At 37.4% G+C, this 22,221-nt stretch overlaps 1 protein-coding gene across 1 annotated transcript in view; it reads right to left on the minus strand.

Moving 5' to 3' along the window:
• The window catches only part of C7H5orf34 (chromosome 7 C5orf34 homolog), a 24,427-nt gene extending 2,212 nt beyond the window's left edge, over positions 1 to 22,215 (minus strand). The window contains exons 1-8 of the mRNA XM_081826098.1: positions 20,475 to 22,215; positions 19,244 to 19,367; positions 12,802 to 12,893; positions 12,236 to 12,305; positions 11,286 to 11,456; positions 10,782 to 10,876; positions 9,008 to 9,106; positions 3,936 to 3,976 (exon numbers count right to left, since the gene is read on the minus strand). Of these exons, the coding sequence (XP_081682224.1) occupies positions 3,936 to 3,976; positions 9,008 to 9,106; positions 10,782 to 10,876; positions 11,286 to 11,456; positions 12,236 to 12,305; positions 12,802 to 12,893; positions 19,244 to 19,367; positions 20,475 to 20,617 (835 nt within the window). The 5' untranslated portion in view covers positions 20,618 to 22,215. The remainder of the gene's footprint in view (positions 1 to 3,935; positions 3,977 to 9,007; positions 9,107 to 10,781; positions 10,877 to 11,285; positions 11,457 to 12,235; positions 12,306 to 12,801; positions 12,894 to 19,243; positions 19,368 to 20,474) is intronic.
• Between the last annotated feature and the right edge of the window lie 6 nt (positions 22,216 to 22,221).

Consider the following 22,221-nt stretch of genomic DNA (forward strand, 5'->3'; position numbering starts at 1 on the left):
GGTCATGATCCTGGAGTCCCTGGATCGAGTCCCGCATCGGGCTCCCTGCTCGGCGGGGAGTCTGCTTCTCCCTCTTACCCTCCCCCCTCTCATGTGCTCTCTCTCATTCTCTCTCTCTCAAATAAATAAATAAAATCTTTAAAAAAAAAAAAAAAAGATTCTCTCTCTCCCTCTGCCCCTCACCTGCATAAATGAATGAATGAATGAATGAATGAATGAATAAATAAATAAATAAATGATATAGAGTGGAAAGAAACCTGTCCTCTGATGCAGGTCTACTTTATTATTTGAATAGGACTACAGAAAAATCACATGATAAGGGCGCCTGGGTGGCTCAGTTGGTTAGGCGACTGCCTTGGGCTCAGGTCATGATCCCGGACTCCTGGGATCGAGTCCCGCATCAAGCTCCCTGCTCAGCAGGGAGTCTGCTTCTCCCTCTGACCGTCCCCCTTCTCATGCTCTCTCACTCCCTCTCTCTCAAGTAAATTGATAAAATCTTTAAAAAAATCACACAATAAATTAGATGAATGGGGTAGGAATGTACAGAACAAAAGATTTCATAAGAAAAATGAGTCAAGGGGCGCCTGGGTGGCTCAGTCGTTAAGCGCCTGCCTTTGGCTGAGGTCATGATTCCAGGGTCCTGGGATCGAGCCCCGCATTGGGCTCCCTGCTCGACGGGAAGCCTGCTTCTCCCTCTCCCACTCCCCCTGCTTGTGTTCCCTCTCTAGCTGTCTCTCTCTCTGTCAAATAAATAAATAAAATCTTTAAAAAAAAAAAGAAAAATGAGTCAAATTATATTCCAACAAATTAGACAACCTAGAAGAAACAGATAAATTCCTAGAAACAGGGGCACCTGGGTGGCTCAGTCGGTTAAGCGGCTGCCTTTGGCCCAGGTCATGATTCCAGGGTCCTGGGATTGAGCCCCATGTCGGGCTCCCTGCTTAGCAGGGAGCCCACTTCTCCCTCTCCCTCTGCCTGCCACTCCCCCTGCTTGTACTCTCTCTCTGTAATAAAAAATAAAAAATCTTAAAAAAAAAAAAATTCCTAGAAACATACAACCTACCAAGACTGAATCTTAAAATAAAAAATCTGAATAGACCAATCACTAATAAGGAAATTGAATCAGTAATCCAAAATCTCCCAACAAATAAGAGCCCAGGACCAGTTGGCTCAGTCCATTAAATGTCTGCCTTCGGCTCAGGTCATGATCTCGGGGTCCTGAGATCAAGTCCTGCATCGGGCTCCCTGCTCAATGGGCAGCCTGCTTCTCCCTCTCCATTGCTTGTGCTCTCTCATGCTCTCTCTCAAATAAATAAAATCTTTAAAAATAAATAAATAAAATTCTCTCTCTCTCTCTCTGCCCCTCCCCTTCCTCTCTCTCTCTTAGAAAAAAAAGAACTAATAAATTCAGTAAGGTTTCAGGATATAAAATCAATATACAAAAATCAATTATATTTCCATTCACTAATAACTATCAGAAATTAAGAAAACAATCCCATTTATAATTATATCAAAAAGAATAAAATTCCTAGGAATATATTTAAGCAAGGAGGTGAAAGATCTGTATACTGAAAGACATTTATGATGGAAACTGAAGAAGACATAAATAAATGGAAAGATATTTTGTACTCATGAATTGGAAGAATTAATATTGTAAAAATGTCCATGCCACCCAAAGCAATCTACAAATTCAATGCAATCTCTATCAAATTCCAACAGCATTTTACAAAGAAATAGAACAATCTTAAAATTTCTGTGGAACCACAAAAAAACCCAAATAGCCAGAACAATTTTAAGAAAAACAAAGCTGGAGGCATAATACTTCCTGATTTCAAACTATATCACAAAGTTATAGTAATCCCAAAAGTATGGCATGGGCATAAAAACAGACACATAGATCAATGGAACAGAATAGAGAGCCTAGAAATAAACCCATGCAGTGCACATGGGTGGCTCAGTCAGTTGAGCATCTGACTCTTGATTTTGGCTCAGGTCATGATCTTTGGGTCATGAGATCGAGCCCCACATTGGGCTCTGTGCTCAGCACAGAGTCTACTTGTCCCTCTCCCTCTGCTCCTCCCCTAGACTGCGTGTGTGTGCTTTCTCTGTCTCTCAAATAAAATCTTAAAAGAAAAAAAAAAAGGAACCCATGCATACATGGCCAATTGATTTACAACAAAGGAGCCAAGAATATACAGTGGGGAAAAGATAGGCTCTTCAATAAATGGTGTTGGGAGAACTGGATCCCTATCTTACACCATACACAAAAATCAACTCAAAATGGACTGAAGACTTGAACATATGACCTGAAACTGTAAAACCCCTAGAGAAAAATAGGGGGTAAGCTCTTTGACATCAGTCTTGGCAGTGATTTTTTGGTTCTGATACCTAAAGCAAAGGCAACAAAAGCAAAAATAAACAAATGGAACTACATCACACTAAAAAGCTTCTGCACAGGAAAGGATACCATCAACAAAATGAAAAGACAACTTATGGAATCAGAGAATATATTTGAAATATATATCTGGTAAGAGGTTAATGTCCAAAATACATAAAGAGCTCATACAAATAGCAAAAAAATCTGATTAAAAAATGGGCAGAGGAACTAAATAGACATTTTTCCAAAGACCTACAAATGGTCAACAGATATACGGAAGGGTGCTCAGTATCACTAATCATTATGGAAATGCAAATCAAAACCACAATGAGGTATCACCTCATACCTATTAGAATGGCTATCATCCAAAAGATAATAGTTAATAAGCGTTGGTGAGGTTGTGGAGAAAAGAAAACCCTGTGTACCTTGGTGTAAATGTAAATTGGTATAGCCACTATGGAAAACAGTATGGAAGCTCCTCAAAAAATTAAAAAAAAAAAAAGAATTACCATACCATCCAGCAATCCCAATTCTGGATATATATCCAAAAGAAATGACATTAGGATCTCAAAGAGATCTGCACTCCCATGTTCACTGCAGCATTATTCACAATAGCCAAGATATGGAAACAACCAAAGTGTCCATCAACAAATGAATGGAAAAAGATATGGTATAGGTACACAATGGAATACTATTCAACCATGAGAAATAAGGAAATCCTGCCATTTACAACCACACAGATGGATCCTGAGGGCATTATGCTAAGTGAAATAAGTCAGACAGAGAAAGACAAATACTGTACAGTGTCACTTATGTGTGGAATGGAACTTTTTTCAAAAGTCAAACTGACTGAAACAGAGTGTAAAAAGGATGGTTTCCAGGGGCTGGGAGGTGGATAAAATAGAGACTGGTTAAAGGATAAAAACTTTCAGCTTTAAAAAGTATAAGGTCTAAGGATCTAATATATAACATGGTGACTACAGTAGATAACATTTGTGTTGTATGGTTAAGGTTTGCTGGGAGGATGAAACTCATATGTTCTTACCAAAAAAAGAGTGGGGAGGAAGGGACAGATATGTGAGGTGATGTAGGTGTTAATTAACAAGACAGGGTAATCCTTTCAAAATATATATGTGTGTGAAATCACCATGATGTACACTTTAAACATCTTACAATTTTGTTAATATCTTTAAATATCTTACAATTTTTGTCAATTATACCTCAATAAGGCTGAAATTAAAAATAATTCATAATAAATATCCTAAAAAAAAAGAAAGAAAAAGACATAGGTCTGTTATAATTTAGAATATAATTATATAAGTGAATAAGTCTTCGTAGGAGACCTATCCCTAGTTCACTGTCTTTTGCCCTCTTTAAGCCCACTCAAAAGTATAAATATTGACATGATGTACCTTCTATAGACAAGATATATCTTAATGTTATTCAATAAAGCTTCAGAATATATAAGTATGGATTAATATAAAGTACAGAGTCATGAAGTAAGCCTAGAATGGAAAGGGGTAATTATGCAGGACAATAAATTCAGTTTAAAGGATACAGTTAAATTTCTTTATCTTTTCAAGTTCAGAGGCCACAGACCTGTGCAAAAAGAAAAAAAGTAAGTTCATGATAGTTATCTGAGTCTTTTATAGCTACAATATTTCAAATAGGCATACTTGATTTTTTTTCATAAAATTTAGAACTGTAGGTAGAAGAGCCCAGAAGTTAAGAATTCTCTTTATAGGGGTGCCTGCTGGCTCAGTCAGTGCAGCGTGGTGACTCTTGATCTTGGGGTTGTAAGTTCAAGCTCCATGTTGGGTGTAATTACTTAAAAATAAAATCTTAAAAAAAAAAGAATTCTCTTTATATTGGCTTTATTTAGCAACACATCAACTTGACTCAACCGATACTTGAGTGCTTTGAATGAATAAGGAAAATGAATAAAAGTCCCCACCTCAAGGACTTTTGAATGAGGTATTGATGTGTGAATATAATGGGCATTCTTGCTATAACTCTTTTTTTTTTTTTAAATAACCATTTTTTTCTATTTATTTGAAGCACAGTAAAAAAAAAAAAAAGCTACACTTTGGAAATTCAGCGGTACAAGGTACACTGCCATAACTTGAGGGACATTATACAGTTAATAAAGGAAGGAAATAAAAAGGGAAAAATTCCCCTGTTTGAAACACTGTATTACCTAATTTTACCTGCCCAAACAGACCATTTGCAAATATTAGGTCAATAAACTGCTAACATCCATAAAGAGGTAGCTTTCTCACTAAAATGCAAGAATTTAAAGGACTGGTATCTAACCAAGAAAAGACAAAAACAAACTGGAATGAAATCACATAGATATCACATCAAAAAAAAATAAAATCAGAGCTTTTTGTTTGGGCCTTCATACTCTTCTCTCCCTCTACCATATTCTGCTGGAGTGCCAGGCACCATTCCTTTAGGACCCTCTCCACCCACAGGCCCGGCCTGCATACTAACCTGGCATACCCTCTGCTTTCCTCCTCAGAGTTTAGTCAAGCTTTAAAAACCTACTAAGATTAGGGGCGCCTGGGTGGCTCAGTCAGTTAAGCAGCCAACTCTTGATTTCGGCTCAGGTCATGATCTCAGGGTCATGGGATGGAGCCCCGCATCAGGCTCCATGCTCTGTAGGGAGTCGGCTTGTCCCTCTACCTCCTCCTCTGACCCTTCCCCCATTCTTGCATGCGAGTGCATGCACACACTCTCTCCTTCTCTCTCTCAAATAAATAAATAAAATCTTTAAAAAAAATAAAAAGCTAGTAAAATCCTATCATTTCTATGAAAAGAGTGCTCTCTCCTTCCTTAAATTCCTATAGCCTTATGTCAACTAATCATATACTTATTTGCAATACCTTCTCTTAAACTCTTTAATTTTCTGATCTTCATACCTAGATTGTCTTTTTCAGGAGAAAGGATGTTTTTCTTTTTCTTCTGTACTTTGCACATATAATAAGACCTCATTTATATGAACTCTTAGGAAACAGTTTTGGAGAGCCAAGTTTTTACACAGTTGAATTAGGTGTCAAAACATAGTAAGTCCTTCCTTCCCTTTTATTTCCTTCCCTCCTTCCCTTTTCCTTCCTTCCTTCCCTCGTTCCTTCCTTCCTTTCTTCTTTCCTTCCTCCCTCCCTACCTCCCTCCCTTCCTTTGGAGAAGGTGGGGGGCAGAGGGAGAGAAATAATCTTAAACAGTCTCCATGCCTAACATGGAGCCCCACACAGGGCTCTATCTCACAACCCTGAGATCATGACCTGAGCCAAAATCAAGAGTTGGACGCTTAACCGACTGAGCCACCCAGGTACCCCCAAATAATAAGTATTTTCTATTAAATTTCTTCTAGAATAGACTATTGTTTTATTAAACACAGCATACTAAACATTCTCTTCTCCTTGATTGGAAGGGTTAACACGATGAACATTAGCTCTTACCATGTTCCACAGAAACAGATATTGGGGCAACTGGTAAGGGGCAGAGGGCTAAATTTGTACAACTCCAGCAGAATCTCTTATGTGTGTGTTCTTTTTCCTCATTAAGCTAGAATGAAATATGAGCAGTGGACACAGCTAGAAAACAGTGTAACTCAACTAGCTCTCTGCAAAATTAACGAGGACTTTAATATCTAAAAGATCTCTCTATTCAAGTCACTAGAATAGTCTTCACAGTTCACAAAGGGGTATAGAACTTGTCTGCTTTACTGGCTTTACTACAGTACTTGTCAACTTGCACTCTTTCCTTGTACTCTAGCCTATGGATGGAGAATGAAAGAGATCTTTCAACATTTTAAGCATCTGTGGTAAAGACTTGGATATGACTTACTCCATAGTCTGCTGATTCTTCATCATTGCAAAACACCTTTTTTCCCCCACATATGCCATATTTTTCTGGCCATAAGCAAACAATACAAACTACCTTTATGCTGTTGCTCATATGATGAACCAACTTCTTGTGAACGATCTGCTGTTCTATGTTTTGACTAGCATCCCTATTAAAAAGTTGAATCAGGGGTGCCTGGGTGGCTCAGTCGGTTAAGCATCTGCCTTCGGCTCAGGTCGTGATCCCAGGGTCCTGGGAATGAGCCCCACATTGGGTTCCCTGCTCAGCGGGGATCTGCTTCTCCCTCTCCCTCTGCCGCTCCCCCTGCTTGTGCTCTCTCTCTCTCTGTCAAATAAATTAAAAAAAAAAAAAGTTGAATCAGTAAATTAATAATAGAAGGTGAGTTGGAAAAAAAATACTGAAATAAATTCAGGTAGCTCTTCATTGTGCAATCACTTCTCTTCCTTCAATCCTCCTTCTTTGACAAGGAAACAAATCACAGTGGAGAGGTCTTAGGCATGGCAAGGGAAATGGAGCTATTGTCAGGGACTGCCTCTCCTCTCCCTACTCTTCCTCAGTTCCTTTGTCTTTCTGCTGCTCCTTGTTGCTTCCCCCCAGAGCTACTATCACCAATATGCACTTCCCTCAGGCCCTCACTTTGTAGTATGTCTTGACAGTTATCCTCTTCAAAGCCTTCATATGAAAAGGCCAGCATCTTAAAAACCTTGTCAGCTGAGTGATGATGAAGTGACCTGGCCAATCCTATAGTCATATACAATTTCCCTTTCATCCCAACTACATTTTTTGCCAGCTACTTGGGCAACTTTTCTGCTCCCAAACAGGCTGTAGCTGAAGAATGGAAGATCTGGAAAGCTGAATTCTTAGGAGACCTAAGATATTAAATAACATCGACTGATTTGATTTGTATCTCTTTCTCTAAGTAACTTAGGAAAAGGTGATAAGGAAGGATCAGGTTTAATGTTTATATTTTTTTCACCATGCTATGCTAAGACACCTTACAAAACTACCCTAAACCTTCCTAAATTGTTCCTGTTATACCTCTTTTCCTTTTTTTTTTAAAAAGATTTTATTTATTTATTTGACACAGAGAGAGAGAGAGAGCACACAGGCAGGGGGAGCAGCAGAGGGAGAGGGAGAAGCAGACTCCCCACTGAACAGGGAGCCCCATGCAGGACTCGATCCCAGGACTCTGGGATCATGACCTGAGCCAAAGGCAGACGCTTAACAGACTGAGCTACCCAAGCGCCTCCCCTCTTTTCCAATACAGGTTTCCTCCACTATCCAAAAGCTGAAAAACAATTACCATTAATTTTTATGGAAAATTTTTTGATCATTCCCACATGCAAAAAATAACCTCTCTTAGGCTTTTTTTTTGACACCTGAGGACTCATCTTGCTAATGGATGCACAAAATAAATTGAGATGAAGCACAGAGGCTCACAGACACGTTCAAAGCTATGGCGGCTTGAAGCTGAGATGCTGAGTGTAGTTCCAGGGAAGGAGCTCGGAGGTACCACTCTCCCTGCTTGGGGTGCAAACTGCCTCTATAAGAGCTCATTGCAAAACAAATACTGAATGCTATTTTCACTTTCTGCCTTTTTTCTTAAAAGCAAAAATCCTTTTTGGATTTCTTTCAGTTAGCAAAAACAGGTACATACTCCCATCCAAGTACTAACGAGGCCCCACCCTGCTTAGTTTCTGAGATGAGAAAAGATCAGGTGTGTTCAGGGTGGTATGTCCATAGAAAAATGGGTACACACTGATGTAGGTCTTTCGTAAAAGCGAAGTCGTGTAATGCAAACTTTCGAAAAGTGGGGGATACCTGTATATTCAGATTATCCTCTCAGTGATACTAACCTTCCTAATGACCTTTCTTTCTGCCACTTGTTCTACTTAGGAACTTGTAATTCTATCAAGTCTGAGCTCCTCTACTGATCACAAGATCCATTTCTTTTTTTTTTTTTTAAAGATTTTATTTATTTATTTGACAGAGAGAGAGACACAGCGAGAGAGGGAACACAAGCAGGGGGAGTGGGAGAGGGAGAAGCAGACTTCCCGCGGAGCAGGGAGCCTGATGCAGGGCTCGATCCCAGGACCTGGAATCATGACCTGAGCCGAAGGCAGACACTTAACGACTGAGCCACCCAGGCGCCCCTCACAAGATCCATTTCTATCCACCGAAACTCACACTACCGCCTAACAGATAGCTTCTGCTCCATAAAAACTATTTTCTCACTGTCTCCACAGGACAAAATATGCTTTTTACCTCTGCTCTTGCTCCCTCCCTAAAATGTCTTAATTTCCCTAAATATTCCTTTGAAGCCCAGTTCCAGTCCCCTGCACACTGAAAGGCACACAGGAAGGACTAAAATACTTTATTTGCTGATTTTCCAGTTAAGTTGGGAAAGGTAATTAACACGATAGAAGCGATTTCAAAATCAACTTTTTCTGAAAGTTTATTAAGTTAGTCAACATTTTATTTCTTTTAATATTACTAAAATTTTAAAAATCTCCTTTAAATTTTTCCATAAAGTTTTCAGGATGAATTTAGCACATTAAAAGTCACCCATTTTGGTATGAAGTTTTCAATGCAATTTTCTGACCTCAGATAAAATATGATGAAATGTAATAAATTAGATATCTGATTAAAGATAAATTATTTTCAAGCTTAAGCTATCAGGAAAAGTCTTAGGAGTTTACCATTTGACATTTTTAATTTTTGTGTCTCCTCTACACAGATGAAGTTTAAAAGAAATATTAATACCAATTTTCTTCAATAACAGAAGATGAAGAATGTGTGGGCATCTCTCTCTCACTAGTCTGGGTCAGTCTTCTGCACCATGATACAACCGCTATCACATAGCTAGATTGAAAAATAAAAGAGGTATTTGAAAAATGAACTTGTATATTTATAAAAGCATTTTTTAAAAAGGAAAAATCATTAAGACAACTTGGGGGAAAAGGATAAAGAAATTCCCAAGCGAGGCATTTACTGGGCAATTTTTTGAATCTTTTTTAAAGGAAATGGAAAAGGCAAGTTTTTCTCATTATTCAGCAAGGAGAAAATGATTTACTCATAGTCATGATTAATAAAGATGAGATTTAAGAATCAGAACAAAGTGATACTTGGATTTCACTCAAAATTCAAATTCAAATGTCTAAAGTATCCTTTTAGTTTTACAAAGTAAAATGAGTTTCATTATGTTTTATAACGAAAATGTCTTTATGACTAAGCAAGCATTTGCTTTCTAAAATTAAAAAAATATATATTAAAAAAACAAAAATCCCCCACCAAAAATAAAAAAATAAAATAAAATTTAAACCAGAACACACCCATTAATTCCCCCCCACACACATACATAAATGTGTAATTATATATAACTCACTGAATATACAAAACAAGTATCAAGGTCAATAAAATGAATGATCTGAAGTGATGGGCTGAAACAAATAGTGATGTTTGCCAAAGACTAGTTTTTTTAAAGATTTATTTATTTATTTTAGAGAGAGAAAGAGCATGCTCGGGTGCACATGCAAGCAGAGGAAGGGGAGAGGAGAGGAGGAGAGGGAGAGAATCTCAAGCAGACTCAGGGCTTGATCCCACAACCCTGAGATCATGACCTCAGCCAAAATCAAGAGTCAGACGCTTAACCAAATGAGCCACCCAGGGGCCTCAAGACACTGTATTTTTGATGCAAATTATTCAAACTAGCAATGAATGTTGGAGCATTTACACCAAAACTCCCAACAGAAAAATAAATTCGTGAGTTAAAAAAGCAATTCTTTTGTGAATATTCTCAAGTAAAATCACTAACATGTCGAGAACATTGCAAGTTGACTGATAACAAATTACATAAAACAAAAGCAAAAAAGCATATTCATAAAAAGCTGATTTCAAGAATCTTCTCCAACTTAAGCATCAGCGAATTAATTTTATTCCACTTTAGAGAAATATACCTAAGTTTAGTTATTTGTGCAAACCTTACCTCAAATTGGTTAAGGCATTAATTAGTTAATTGGTAACACAGCTGTCCACAGTCCAATTTCCACAGCAAGCCAGTTATATTTCAAACATTTATTTTGACAAACCACTTGAACACAAATGGAAATTATTAAAGTTGACTTGATTTATTTAGTTATGCTAGATGCCAATATTACTGTAAATTCTGAAATCTATTGAAATGACATCATGTACATTATCTACCTGGAAAAACTAAAAATATATATAACATTTAAATCATGTTTATATGCTTCCCCTCTGTCTAAAAGTAAAATTTACTTACTATCATGAAAATAATTTTTAGGGGCACTTGGGTGGCTCAGTAGGTTAAGCGTCTCCCTTTGGCTCAGGTCACAATCCCAGGGTCCTGGGATCAAGCCCCAGGTTGGGCTCTCTGCTCAGCAGGGAGCCTGCTTCTCCCTCTCCTTTTGCCTGCCGCTCCCCCTGCTTGTGCTCTCTCTCTCTCTGACAAATAAATAAATAAAATCTTAAAAAAAAAAAAAAAAGGAAAAGAATTTTTAAAACTGCTTTTCAGTACCTTTCGTATGGTCCAGGGTGTTCAATTTGAATTAACTGATCTTGTCCATTGGGAAAAGTTAACTTACACCAACCTAAATCGAGACCTTGATTTACCTTAAGCAGCAAAGAGGAAAGGTAAGTTTTATCATTCCAAAACTGAAACAAAAAACAAACATGAAATGCAACAAAAGCCTCTTTAAATTATCAATTTAAAAAATAAGTAGATGAATCATTAAAACTTTATTTTGATTAATTTAAAAGTTATCTTTTACATGGATTATGGGTATTATTTAACCACCCCTCTATACCAGTCCTTCTCTATATAATCAGTTACCTTTATAAAAATGATTCTTTGTCATCCTTTCTGATTTTTGCTAGGAAATCCAATGAGATCACTAAAGCTTCTTAACAGATTTCATAGTTCAAAAAATAAATTGAAATAGTGTGCTACTTTATTTTCTTTGTTCTATTTGCACAGATAAAAAAACAATAAAAAATAGATTTCAGTCTGAAATATAATCACCTGTCTCTTTTCAATAAAAGAGCTGAAATTCCAATTTAGGGTTAGAGTAATGCCATCTAAAAAGACAGCATGTACTTTGTCATCAGAGTATGCAAGAAATCTTCCCACGCTGGGTATGATTGATTCTCTCAAAAGCAAAGGCAGTATACTGCTATTATTTATCCCAGGTACCTAAAATCAAGTTAATAAAAATAGCAGGAAAGAGAGTTATCCATTATTACTTAAATGATTAATAAACTAAGAGGCAACTTTATTCAGAAGTTGAATATTGTAGAATCCTTACATATATTTTGACTTTTCCAGAAGTGGATACCCAAATTAGTCTATTACAAGCAGATTAAGTTCTAATATTTTTGTAAAGTCACTGTTCTGCTGAATTTTACATAGAACATAGAAAAACATTAGAAACTACAGCAACGTATAGGTTTATAACTAAATTAGTACAGATAATAGAAATCAAAGTCTGAGAATCACTTCCTTTAAGTCAACGTTAAAGAATTTACTTGTACAGTTATGGAAATACAGTAGAATACTGTAATATCATAGTTTAAAAGAACTATGTTTCCACAAACTTCAAATCCAATCAATTCCCTGCCCTTCCCCCTCCACTAAGAAAAAAGAAACAAAAACAAATTATAGACAAAGTGTAACATAAAAGCTGGATCTTGCAGTGTTTTTCTAGTAAGTGGATATTTTTCTGAATAAACCAATATTAATGTTACAAAGAATTTCTCACATGACTTAGATGAAAGTAAATTGAACTTAGAGGTATGTATGCAAACAATAAAATAATTTTAAAAATCTTTCTAAAATAATTTTAAGGGGCCCCTGGCTGACTCAGTCAGTGGAGCATGTGACTCTTGATCTCAGGATTGTGAGTCGGGCCCTAAATTGGGTATAGAGATTACTTAAAAATAAAAATCTTTAAAATAATAATAATTTTAAGATACCATTTTCCAGCAGCATATACGATAATTATGGCTTAAAGAAAGCCTTGTCTTGGCACAGTGTTGAAGAATTCTGTGAACATGAAAAACAGTACTTAAACATTTGCAAATAATGGCATTTTCCAATTCTAGCATCGCATTCTTACTGCTATACAACATGTTAGGCAAGTAACTCATTTCCACTAAAATAGGTTCAGAACACTTTTCTTCCAGAAATCCTTTATGCCCTGGAAGGGGGGTTGCTTTCCTTTGTGTTAATCTTACATAGTGAAGGCTACTCCTCTAATTTTTTAGCAATGAAATGACTCCAAATGGAGACTTTTGAGGTGCTCCTTTCTAAGAGGTGATGGATTCACAGCACCTGCAAGGTTTGTCAAAGCCAGAAGTACTCTTATAATGATGTGATTACCTTATTTTATAAATGAAGAGACCAGAAAACTTGACAGATTCTACTAAAGACACATATTTCCACTGTACCAACAAATTTTTAGTCTTCCCCTAACCACCAGAAAATGTATCAGGGTTCTCAGACACATAACACTTGAGTCAGATGAATGTGAAGAACTTACCTGGTTGCCTGTTTAAGTAGAGAACACACAGAGAACAGACTTCCTGGTCTGTCCGGAGGAAGGTTATTTACTGAGTAAGTTTTCTCTTCTCTCTGAAAATTAATTTAAAATGAAATAGCTCAATAATAAATCCTGGCCATTATTAGTTAACTCTTCTTTTTAAATTTTGTATTTATATTGTGACGATGCAAGCAGTTATTTTAACTTAAAAGCCCATAAAAGGTATATTTTTAAAGTTATTTTATGCTTTTCCTTTTTTCCCATTTTTTTTTAAGTCTAGCTTTCATCCTGGATAGTTACAAAAGTTGCATTCTAATACCCTATAACTTACTGCCCACTTTAAATTTTGGCTATACTTAATATGGCAACCAAATTAATTTTCCTACACCTTAGCAGAAAACTTATCATATAAGCCTCACTTTACCTTTAGACCAAAAAAAAAAAAGCCTATATAGGTTTAAAAAACTATTTTAATTGAACAAATTATATAATTTTATTATGTTTTCTTAATGGAAGAACTATTGCTACAGTTTGTGGAAGACATATTATGTATAAGCTCAGCTTCTTGAATTAAAAAAAAAAAATTGTTATTCCCTTTGAATTCCCTCTTTCTCAGGCTCTTTAACACTTGTGTTTCCCTGGGTTCTGTCTCCAGCCTTGTTTTCTGATTTCCTGACTTCTTCCTGGGTAATACCAGCAGAGTCCAAAGTTGTGTTCATAATAAATATAATATCAACAGCTAACATTTATTGAACAGATACTATATGCTAGGTGCTATGCTATGTAATTTACATGGTTATTTCATTTACTCCTCAAAACAATTCTGAGATAAGAACTATTAATGCCTATTTCTTTTAGATGAGGAAACCGAAATTTGAGGGCTAAGAAGTAGCACAGATCTAATTTGAACCACAAGAGAATATAGCCCATACATGCTTTACCATCAGTGAGAGAAGATGGGCTTTGAAGTTAAGACAAAGCTGGATTCAAATCACAAGTATGCCTCTTACTAATTATAATGACGGGCAGGTTTATGTAACCTTTTGGGTTTTTTTAAGATTTTATTCATCCATTCATTCATTCATGAGAGAGAGAGAGAAAGTGCATGCAGCAGAGTGGCGGGGGGCGGGGGCGGGCAGAGCGGGGGAGGAGAGGGAGGAAGAATCTGAAGCAGACTCCACAGTAAGCAGGTGCCCCACCCAGGCAGGCTCAATCTCACAACCAGGAGAGAAGACCATGACCCCAGCTGAAACCAAGAGTCATTGGTCCAACCGACAGAGCCACCCAGGCGCACCTTATGCAGACTTTTTTAAACCTTGGTGCCTACTACCTGTGAAATGGTGATACTACCTACCACCTAGACTGAGGATTAATGATATAATACATATATAAAGTACCCAGGACAGAATTTAGTATATAGTAGGTACTCAAAAAATAGTCCCTCCTCTTCTCTACTAGGCTTCTCCGCTGGATATCTCACTTCAACATGTAGAAAATGGAATTACCTTCATTTCAAAATTCACATTTTCTCCTTCTCTACTTCGTATATACCTGTGGTGTGTTCCCTCTCCCTGGAATTCAGTTCCCTCCTCCATCATCTCCCTTTGTCTAACGCCTACTTTCCCTTCTTCTCAGGGAAGCCATTACTGAGGTCCCACAGACTAGGTGAAATCCCTAGTTATGTCCACAAGCACAGTACCCTCCACTCTAGCTTCTTGGTTTTCATTATGATTTCAATTTAATACTTTTTTACTTAATGTCTGTCTTCCCTGCTAGAATAGAGCTTCGTGAAGGTAGGGGATGTGTCTGTTTTACTGACCTCTATATCCCCAGCATTTATTAGCAATGTGCTAAGGCACATGATAGGCACTCAAACTATTGCATTTTAACTATTTACATCTTTTTCTTTTGGATACTGAGTTCCTTGAGAGTTCTTGTCTTTTCCACTGCCCTATTTCATCAATTCTAAGGTGCTCATTTTTCACAATTTAACCTCCATGACATCTGGATACATCTTATAATTAAGAGTATCTCACTTTTAGGCAGATGTTGAGATCTAACAGAATTTAAATGTTTTATTGACACCCCCCAGTAAGATAAAAAAGCAGTCATCATCAAAACAGTTTAGATTTGATAAAATTTTGGTTTAATACTGTGCCTGCCACCACCACTCATTGATTTATTCAATAATCTGCCATCATTTTCAACTCCTTCCTCATCCCCAATCTCCAGTCAGCCATCAGTTCTGTTTCCTTAATATTTCTTGTGTCCATTCCTATGTTTCCATTCTCATTACCACTGCCTAGTCCTCATACTTTCTTCCCTGAACTGCTATAAATGTCTTCTAACTGGTCTACCTCTTCCCCACTCCAGTTTATCTTCCTCTGAAATGACCTAACAAAAATAGGATGTCACTTCCCTACTTAAATCCTTCAGTGGCTCTGCAAAAGCAATATGGTTTCTCATGCCCCCTTTAGGAGCTGGCCAAACTTAGTGGTTTAGTCTCTTCCCCAGACATTACCCCAACACTCGATCTCTACAGCATTCTGTCTATCTATAGCATTTTCATTTCCTTCAACACCCCACACTCGCCCCAGCCTCTAGTTAGGTGACATTCATCTACCTCTTTGATGCTCTAGCAATAATAGTGTGTTGAACAAGACAGGGCTGACTTCTAGTGTGGGCTAAGTTAGCAAACAAACATTAATCAGTAAGAAAATGTCACATAGTCTTAATTGCTGGGAAGAAAAAAAGAGGAGGGTACCATGACAGACCATGTCATAGGTAGCTTCTTGAATTTGGATAGTCAGGAAAAGCCTCCTTGAGGAGATGACATTTAAATAGAAATTTTACCAACAAGAAGCCAGCCATGCAAGGAGTGGAGCAAGTAGTGTTCCCTCAGCTATATACTCCTCCAACCTCTACCCTTCTTCTGTATAACTCCTTCTTTAAAATCATAGGTCTAGGGACACCTGCCTGGTTCAGAATAGAGCATCTGACTCTTGATCCAACTCTTGATCTTGGGGTTGTGAGTTTGAGCCCCATGTTGGGTGTAGAGATTACTTAAAAAATAAAATATAATGTAATTATAGATCCTAGCTCAGCCATGTCATCCTCCAGAAGACTTTTCCCCCCAAAACTAGGTCAGGTGCCCCTCCTTATGTGGTTCCAGAGCACCAAGTTCTTATCTCTACAGAAGCAATTATATCTTTCCTATTTAAAAATTTAAGTGTACAAGTAGCAATACATCACTATTTTTTTTTTTTTGGAAGAAAACAAAGCTAAAAAAATATAAGATTTAAGTCCCTCCCTACTTTTCCTCCCTCACAAAATCCCACACTCCTCCCCAAAAGTAACCACTTCAGTTTTAAGGTTTAAGAGATTTATCTATTTACTTGAGAGAGAGAGATAGAGAGAGCACGAGTGTGAGAGGCAGAGGGAGAGAGAGAATCTCAAGCAGACTCCTTGCTGAGCATGGAGCCTGATGCCGGGCTCAGTCTCACAACCCCGAGATCATGACCTGATCAAAAATCAAGAGTCAGATGCTTAACCAACTGAGCCACCCAGGTGTTCCTTCAGTTTGGTTTTTATCTGCCCAGATCTTCCCCTGTGCATTTACATGTGTATTATATACAGTAATATATTTGGGTTTGGGGTTTTTGTTCTTTATAGAAGATACCACTGTACATGTTCTGCAACTTTCCTTTTTCAGTGTCTTGGAGATCTTTCAATCTCTCTCTCTCTGTATGCATCTACATCTTCCTCATTCCTTTAAACTGCTGCACAGCATCCCCATAATCTGGCCACAAAGCTCATTTCACCATTTTTCTACTGATAAGCATTTAGACTGCATCCAGTTTTTTGCTACTACAAACAATGCTACAATCCACAACCTTCGCCGTATTTCTTTGTATATATGTGCTAATATTCTGCTAGAATAGATACCTAGAGGCAGAATTTCTAGCCAATTTAACTTGATATTTCAAATTGTCTTTCATGGTGAATCAATTTACACTCCAACCAGCACTGTGAAACACCCTTTACACTACACCCTTGCCCATAGTAGACACTATCAAACTTTAGATAATTTCATGAGTAAAAACATATGTTAATTTGCATTTCTTTGATGCAAGCAGTAAAGCCTAATATGCTTCCACATATTAGGAGTTATTTATATTGCCTTTTCTATGGCTTAACCATTCTTATTGTTTACTCATTTTTCTACAAGAGTTTGTGGGGGTTTTTTGGTCTTTTTATTCTGATTTATAGTGTAGAATATTTTCTTCTAGGCCTTTACTTATCTTTTTGGCTTTATCTAATTTAACAGAAGTTAAATATTTAAAATTTAACATAAGTATGAAAATTTCAAGGTTGCCAAACTTTTATTTTGTGCCTTCTGGTGTTTTGTACTGTACTTAAGAAGACCTCCCTCCCCCAAGATTATAAATATTGTTCTTCCATATTTTCTAACATGAGAAAGTTTGGTTTCTTACATTTAGCCCTTTAATCCATCTGGAATTTATTTTTGAGTATGGGTTAAAGTAAGGAGCAAACAATTTTATCCTGAAAAGATAGCCAATTGTTCCTAAATCTCTTCACTCCAGTGGACAGAGCTGAAGTGTTGCTCACAGAGGTCGTCTGAGAGTGAAGCCTGAAGCAGGCCACCACAAAGGCACAACTCGTCTGGACGTTCTGTTTTATCCCAAAAGCTCATGTTCCTCCTCCCTGATATGTTTGCTTCAGTATAAAAATTATCATCACTGAGGCACCTGGGTGGCTCAGTCGGTTAAGCGTCTACCTTCAGCTCAGGTCATGATCTCAGAGTCCTGGGCAAGAGCTCTGTGTCGAGCTCCTTGCTCAGCAGGGAGTCTGCTTCTCCCTCTCCCTTTACCCCTCCCCCCCACTCATGCTTTCTCTCTCTCTCAAATAAATAAATAAAAATCTTTTAAAAAAAATTATCATCCCTCCCCTTTACACCTTGAGTAAAACTGAAGCTCCAGGAAGATGTAGCGTATTTATCTTGTACATTTTCAAATTCCCAATACGTAGCAGTCAGCAGTATAGGTATGCACACCCACTCTATTTGCCTGTTTAATTGACTGTCTCATGCACTAGACACACACACACACACACACAGAATACTGGTCACACTTTTATTTCATTTGCTCGTTTGCCTATCTGAATGACTACTAGGCTGTGAACGCTTGAGGGCAGGAGTTCTTCATCCTTACCCAGTGCCTGACAGAGTGTCTGCTTAGGAGTATTCAATTAATACGTATAGAATAAATGAATATTTTCCTACAAATAGACCCAGTGGGAAATCTGTTCCTATATATATGTTATATATATATAAATATTAATGAATGGAAAGATATTTGGGATTTACTTAAAATATAAATAGGGAGTGGAAGGGGCAGTGGGAAGTATAGATGGAACAAGTGGATAAACAAATGATCACTCAAAATTCCACTCTGTAATATGGAAAGAAAACATATTCATTATGTTCCATCCTGCAAAGCAAAGCCAGGTGATACTACGGTGATCCTTACATAATGGTGGATGTCACATGTCAGATTGGGAACAAGCAAATGTAGACTATTAATAATATAGCCATATGACTACATTTTGGTCTGATAGATTAAATATATCATGTTATGTTTTACTACTTTCAAAAACAGAGAACAGTCTTGTTCAACTTTCTTTCTTTTTTTTTTTTTAAAAGAGGGTGGGGAGGGGCCGAGGGAGAGGGAATCCCAAGCAGACTCCATGCTCAGCATGGAGCCCACCATGGGGCTCGATCACACAACCCTGAAATCACAACCTGAGCCAAAACCAAGAGTTGGATGCCCAACTGACTGTGCCACCCAGGTGTCCCTTTTTCAACTTTCTAGTTGTATATAAAGATTTAGGAGTTAAGAGGTATTTTAAATATGCAAACAGTTACATGGTGGGGAAAAAAAGATGTGCATATATTAATTCAAAGAGGAATACTGATTCAAAGTAATGCTGCTGGTTTTAGTGTTTCCTTATTGATAAATTCTATGACATGAGAAGTTTAAATTTAACTTCCGATTTAAACATAAATTGGGGCACCTGGCTGGCTCGGTCGGTAGAGTGTGTGACTCTTGATCTCAAGGTTGTTAAGTTCGAGCCCTACCTTGGGTGTGAAGCTTATTACTTAAGAAGAAAATCTTAAAAAAACAAACAAACAAACACAAATTACTTAGGCAAATGACTGGCAGAATACAGGATAAAAATGCAATAAAAATAAGGTGGCTAGTAATCACTGTGACAATGTTGGCAAAAGGTTATATGAATTCTCCAGACTGTGTAGTAGTAGGCAAGCAATGTTATGTAAAGATCAAATTTCCTATATATATTCAGAATTATTTAGAAACAGCTATATACAAATTCTTGAGCTGAGACCTAATTGTCAGCTTACCTCTTCTGATCCTTCTTGAATGGAATAATACGTAAAATACCTCCCAAAATAAGCTCCCTCTGATTTGAAAACAGATCCATCTCCAGGATAAATCTCTATTGAGTTCACATTTTTATGGTTTAGTCTAAGGAAGAAAAATAATCATTAAATTTTTTTTTCTAGTTGAGAGTAAAACATAAATGAGAGCAATCAAACAAACAAACAAACAAACAAATTAGTAGGGGATTTTGCCTACCCAGCAAAATGGATAATTGCAAACTCTGCACCCAACCAGCTATATTAAATTTTTTGCAAAAAAATAAATAAAACACATAGAATTGGTTAACATACCTATTTCAAGAACTAAGCCTACTTTTTGGAAGTCAGGCATCTTATCATCCTGGTATCCTCACTGCCAATCATGGTAGCTGGCATACACTAATCACCAAAGAAATGCCCACTGCAAAGAAGTTAAATATGACAACTCCAGAACCCGAAAATAGGATTATTCTTCAATAATGAAACTAGTAGAATCAATATCTGATGAATGAGATTAGCCATGTGTAAAAGGAACCATCTCTAAGAGAAGGTGATTGATCATATCTGAAGCAGCCAAGTACAATCAAGGTATTGGGTATATAACGTACAAAAACTTCAGCCAAGTCTATTTTTTTAAAAAAAATATATGAAGAATATATTGTCAGGAAGGAGTGGGCTTTCATGCATAAAAGGAGAGCCCAAAGAACAAAATTTTGCAGTGCTCTTCCAGCATTATTTATAGTAGTGAAACCATGAATCTAGCCAATATTAGTATTCTAGTCACCGGAGAGGTATACTTTGTGGTGGGGTAGGAATAATTCAATGGGATAATGCAGACACAGAGGAGCCTCTAATCTTCTCTAATGCCATGCTCAACAGGCAACATTTTGATGTGACTAATTCAGACAGCTAGATCCCCTGATGCTTGGAAGAGGAATCCTAAATAACTGACATGAGTATTTCATTCACCAGGAAAACTAATCCTCACTGGCTCTGGAGTTGTCACAAAAATCCTGTGAATATGGTTAATGTGAATTAGTCACAAGACCCCTATGTACACTCATAAAACTAAGTTTTGGGACCTATAAAATTTAGGACCAAACAGAAGAATGATGGCCCTGGCCAAACTGTTGTTTGTGGGAGTCTGTCTGCAGGGCTAGTCCCCTCCCCTCTGACATCGCGGAAGAGCTCCCACTCCAACACAGGTGCTTACCGGTAAGTTACACCTTTGTACCAAACCACTTTCACTAGCTCAGCATAGGAATATTCTTCATCAAACTGTCTTTGTGAAAGTGAATCACAAAAATTCCACCTGTGAAGGAAAAGTACAAGCTTGTAATTCTGGTCACTTAACATAATTACCTTTAGAAGTCAACAAAATAGTGCTACTGTAACAAGATGTATTTCTTGCTTAACTTGCTAGAGCAAAGAAAAGCAAAAATTAACATAAAGGTATATGAAGGAAATTGAAAACTTATTTTTCCATGTATTTTTTTCAGTATTTTTAACAATCTCACTATTCAATCTCAGCACAATTACATAAATGAACAGTTTTACTAACATTTAAAATTTAGGATTCAAACAACAAATATTTCCTACACTATCTATGCCACACCCACTGGGGATATAACACCCAAAAAAGCAGACACAGTCACTGCCCTCAGTGAAGATTCTTATCAAGCAGGGATGTTAAACAGCAGACACAGAACACAAAGAAAGGAGAATTGCTGGATGCTGTGGGATTGGAGAAGAACCTAATCCTGTCTGGGAACTTTAGGACAACCACCCGAAGGAAGAAAACTTCCGCTGAGACCTGGAAATGCGCACAAGTTAGCAAGCTGAGAAAGATAAAGCAGTGCTCCTGGCTGAGGACAGAGCAGGTGAGGTGGGAAACAAAGCTTGGACAGGCATTCTAGAGATTGTAAAAAGGCCAAGAGTAGAAAAAGCAAGGGAAGCGTGGTGAGGATTACAGATGTTGAAGGGATCAGAAAATGGAAGGCCTATTAGGCCATGTTTAAAGATAATGGACTTTAAGGTTAACAGCAAGTTATTGAAAACTATTCATCTGGAAGCCTAAATCTCTTTCAATGTGTATTTATAATACTGGAACTTCCAATTTTAACTAGATAATCATGACAAGCCTGAAAAATCACTCCCCTGTTTTGCTTTAAATAACAAATATATATTCAGAGACAACCTGGGATCAAAGCCCAATTCTACACGTGCTAGCTATGTGACTCTGCTCAGGTTATTTAACCTTCCTATTTCTCCAGGCTATCAGATGGGATAAAAAAACAAGACCCATTGATATGCTGTCTACAAGAGACTCATTTTAGACCCAAAGACACCCCCAGATTGAAAGTGAAGGGGTGGAAAACCATTTACCATGCTAATGGACACCAAAAGAAAGCTGGGGTGGCAATCCTTATATCAGACAAATTAGATTTTAAACCGAAGACTGTAATAAGAGATGAGGAAGGACACTATAATCTACTTAAAGGGTCTATCCAACAGGAAGATCTAACAATTGTAAATCTATGCCCCTAACATGCGAGCAGCAAATTATATAAGGCAGTTAATAACAAAAGCAAAGAAACACATCGACAACAATACAATAATAGTGGGGGACTTTAATACCCCCCTCACTGAAATGGACAGATCATCTAAGCAAAAGATCAACAAGGAAATAAAGACTTTAAATGACACACTGGACCAAATGGACTTCACAGATATATTCAGAACATTCCATCCCAAAGCAACAGAATACACATTTTTCTCTAGTGCCCATGGAACATTCTCCAGAATAGATTACATCCTAGGTCACAAATCAGGTCTCAACCGGTACCAAAAGTTTGGGATCATTCCCTGAATATTTTCAGACCACAATGCTTTGAAACTAGAACTCAATCACAAGAGGAAAGTCGGAAAGAACTCAAATACATGGAGGCTAAAGAGCATCC

Source organism: Leptonychotes weddellii, chromosome 7, assembly GCF_054177405.1.
Source record: "Leptonychotes weddellii isolate Sample4059 chromosome 7, ASM5417740v2, whole genome shotgun sequence".
Lineage (NCBI taxonomy): Eukaryota > Metazoa > Chordata > Mammalia > Carnivora > Phocidae > Leptonychotes > Leptonychotes weddellii.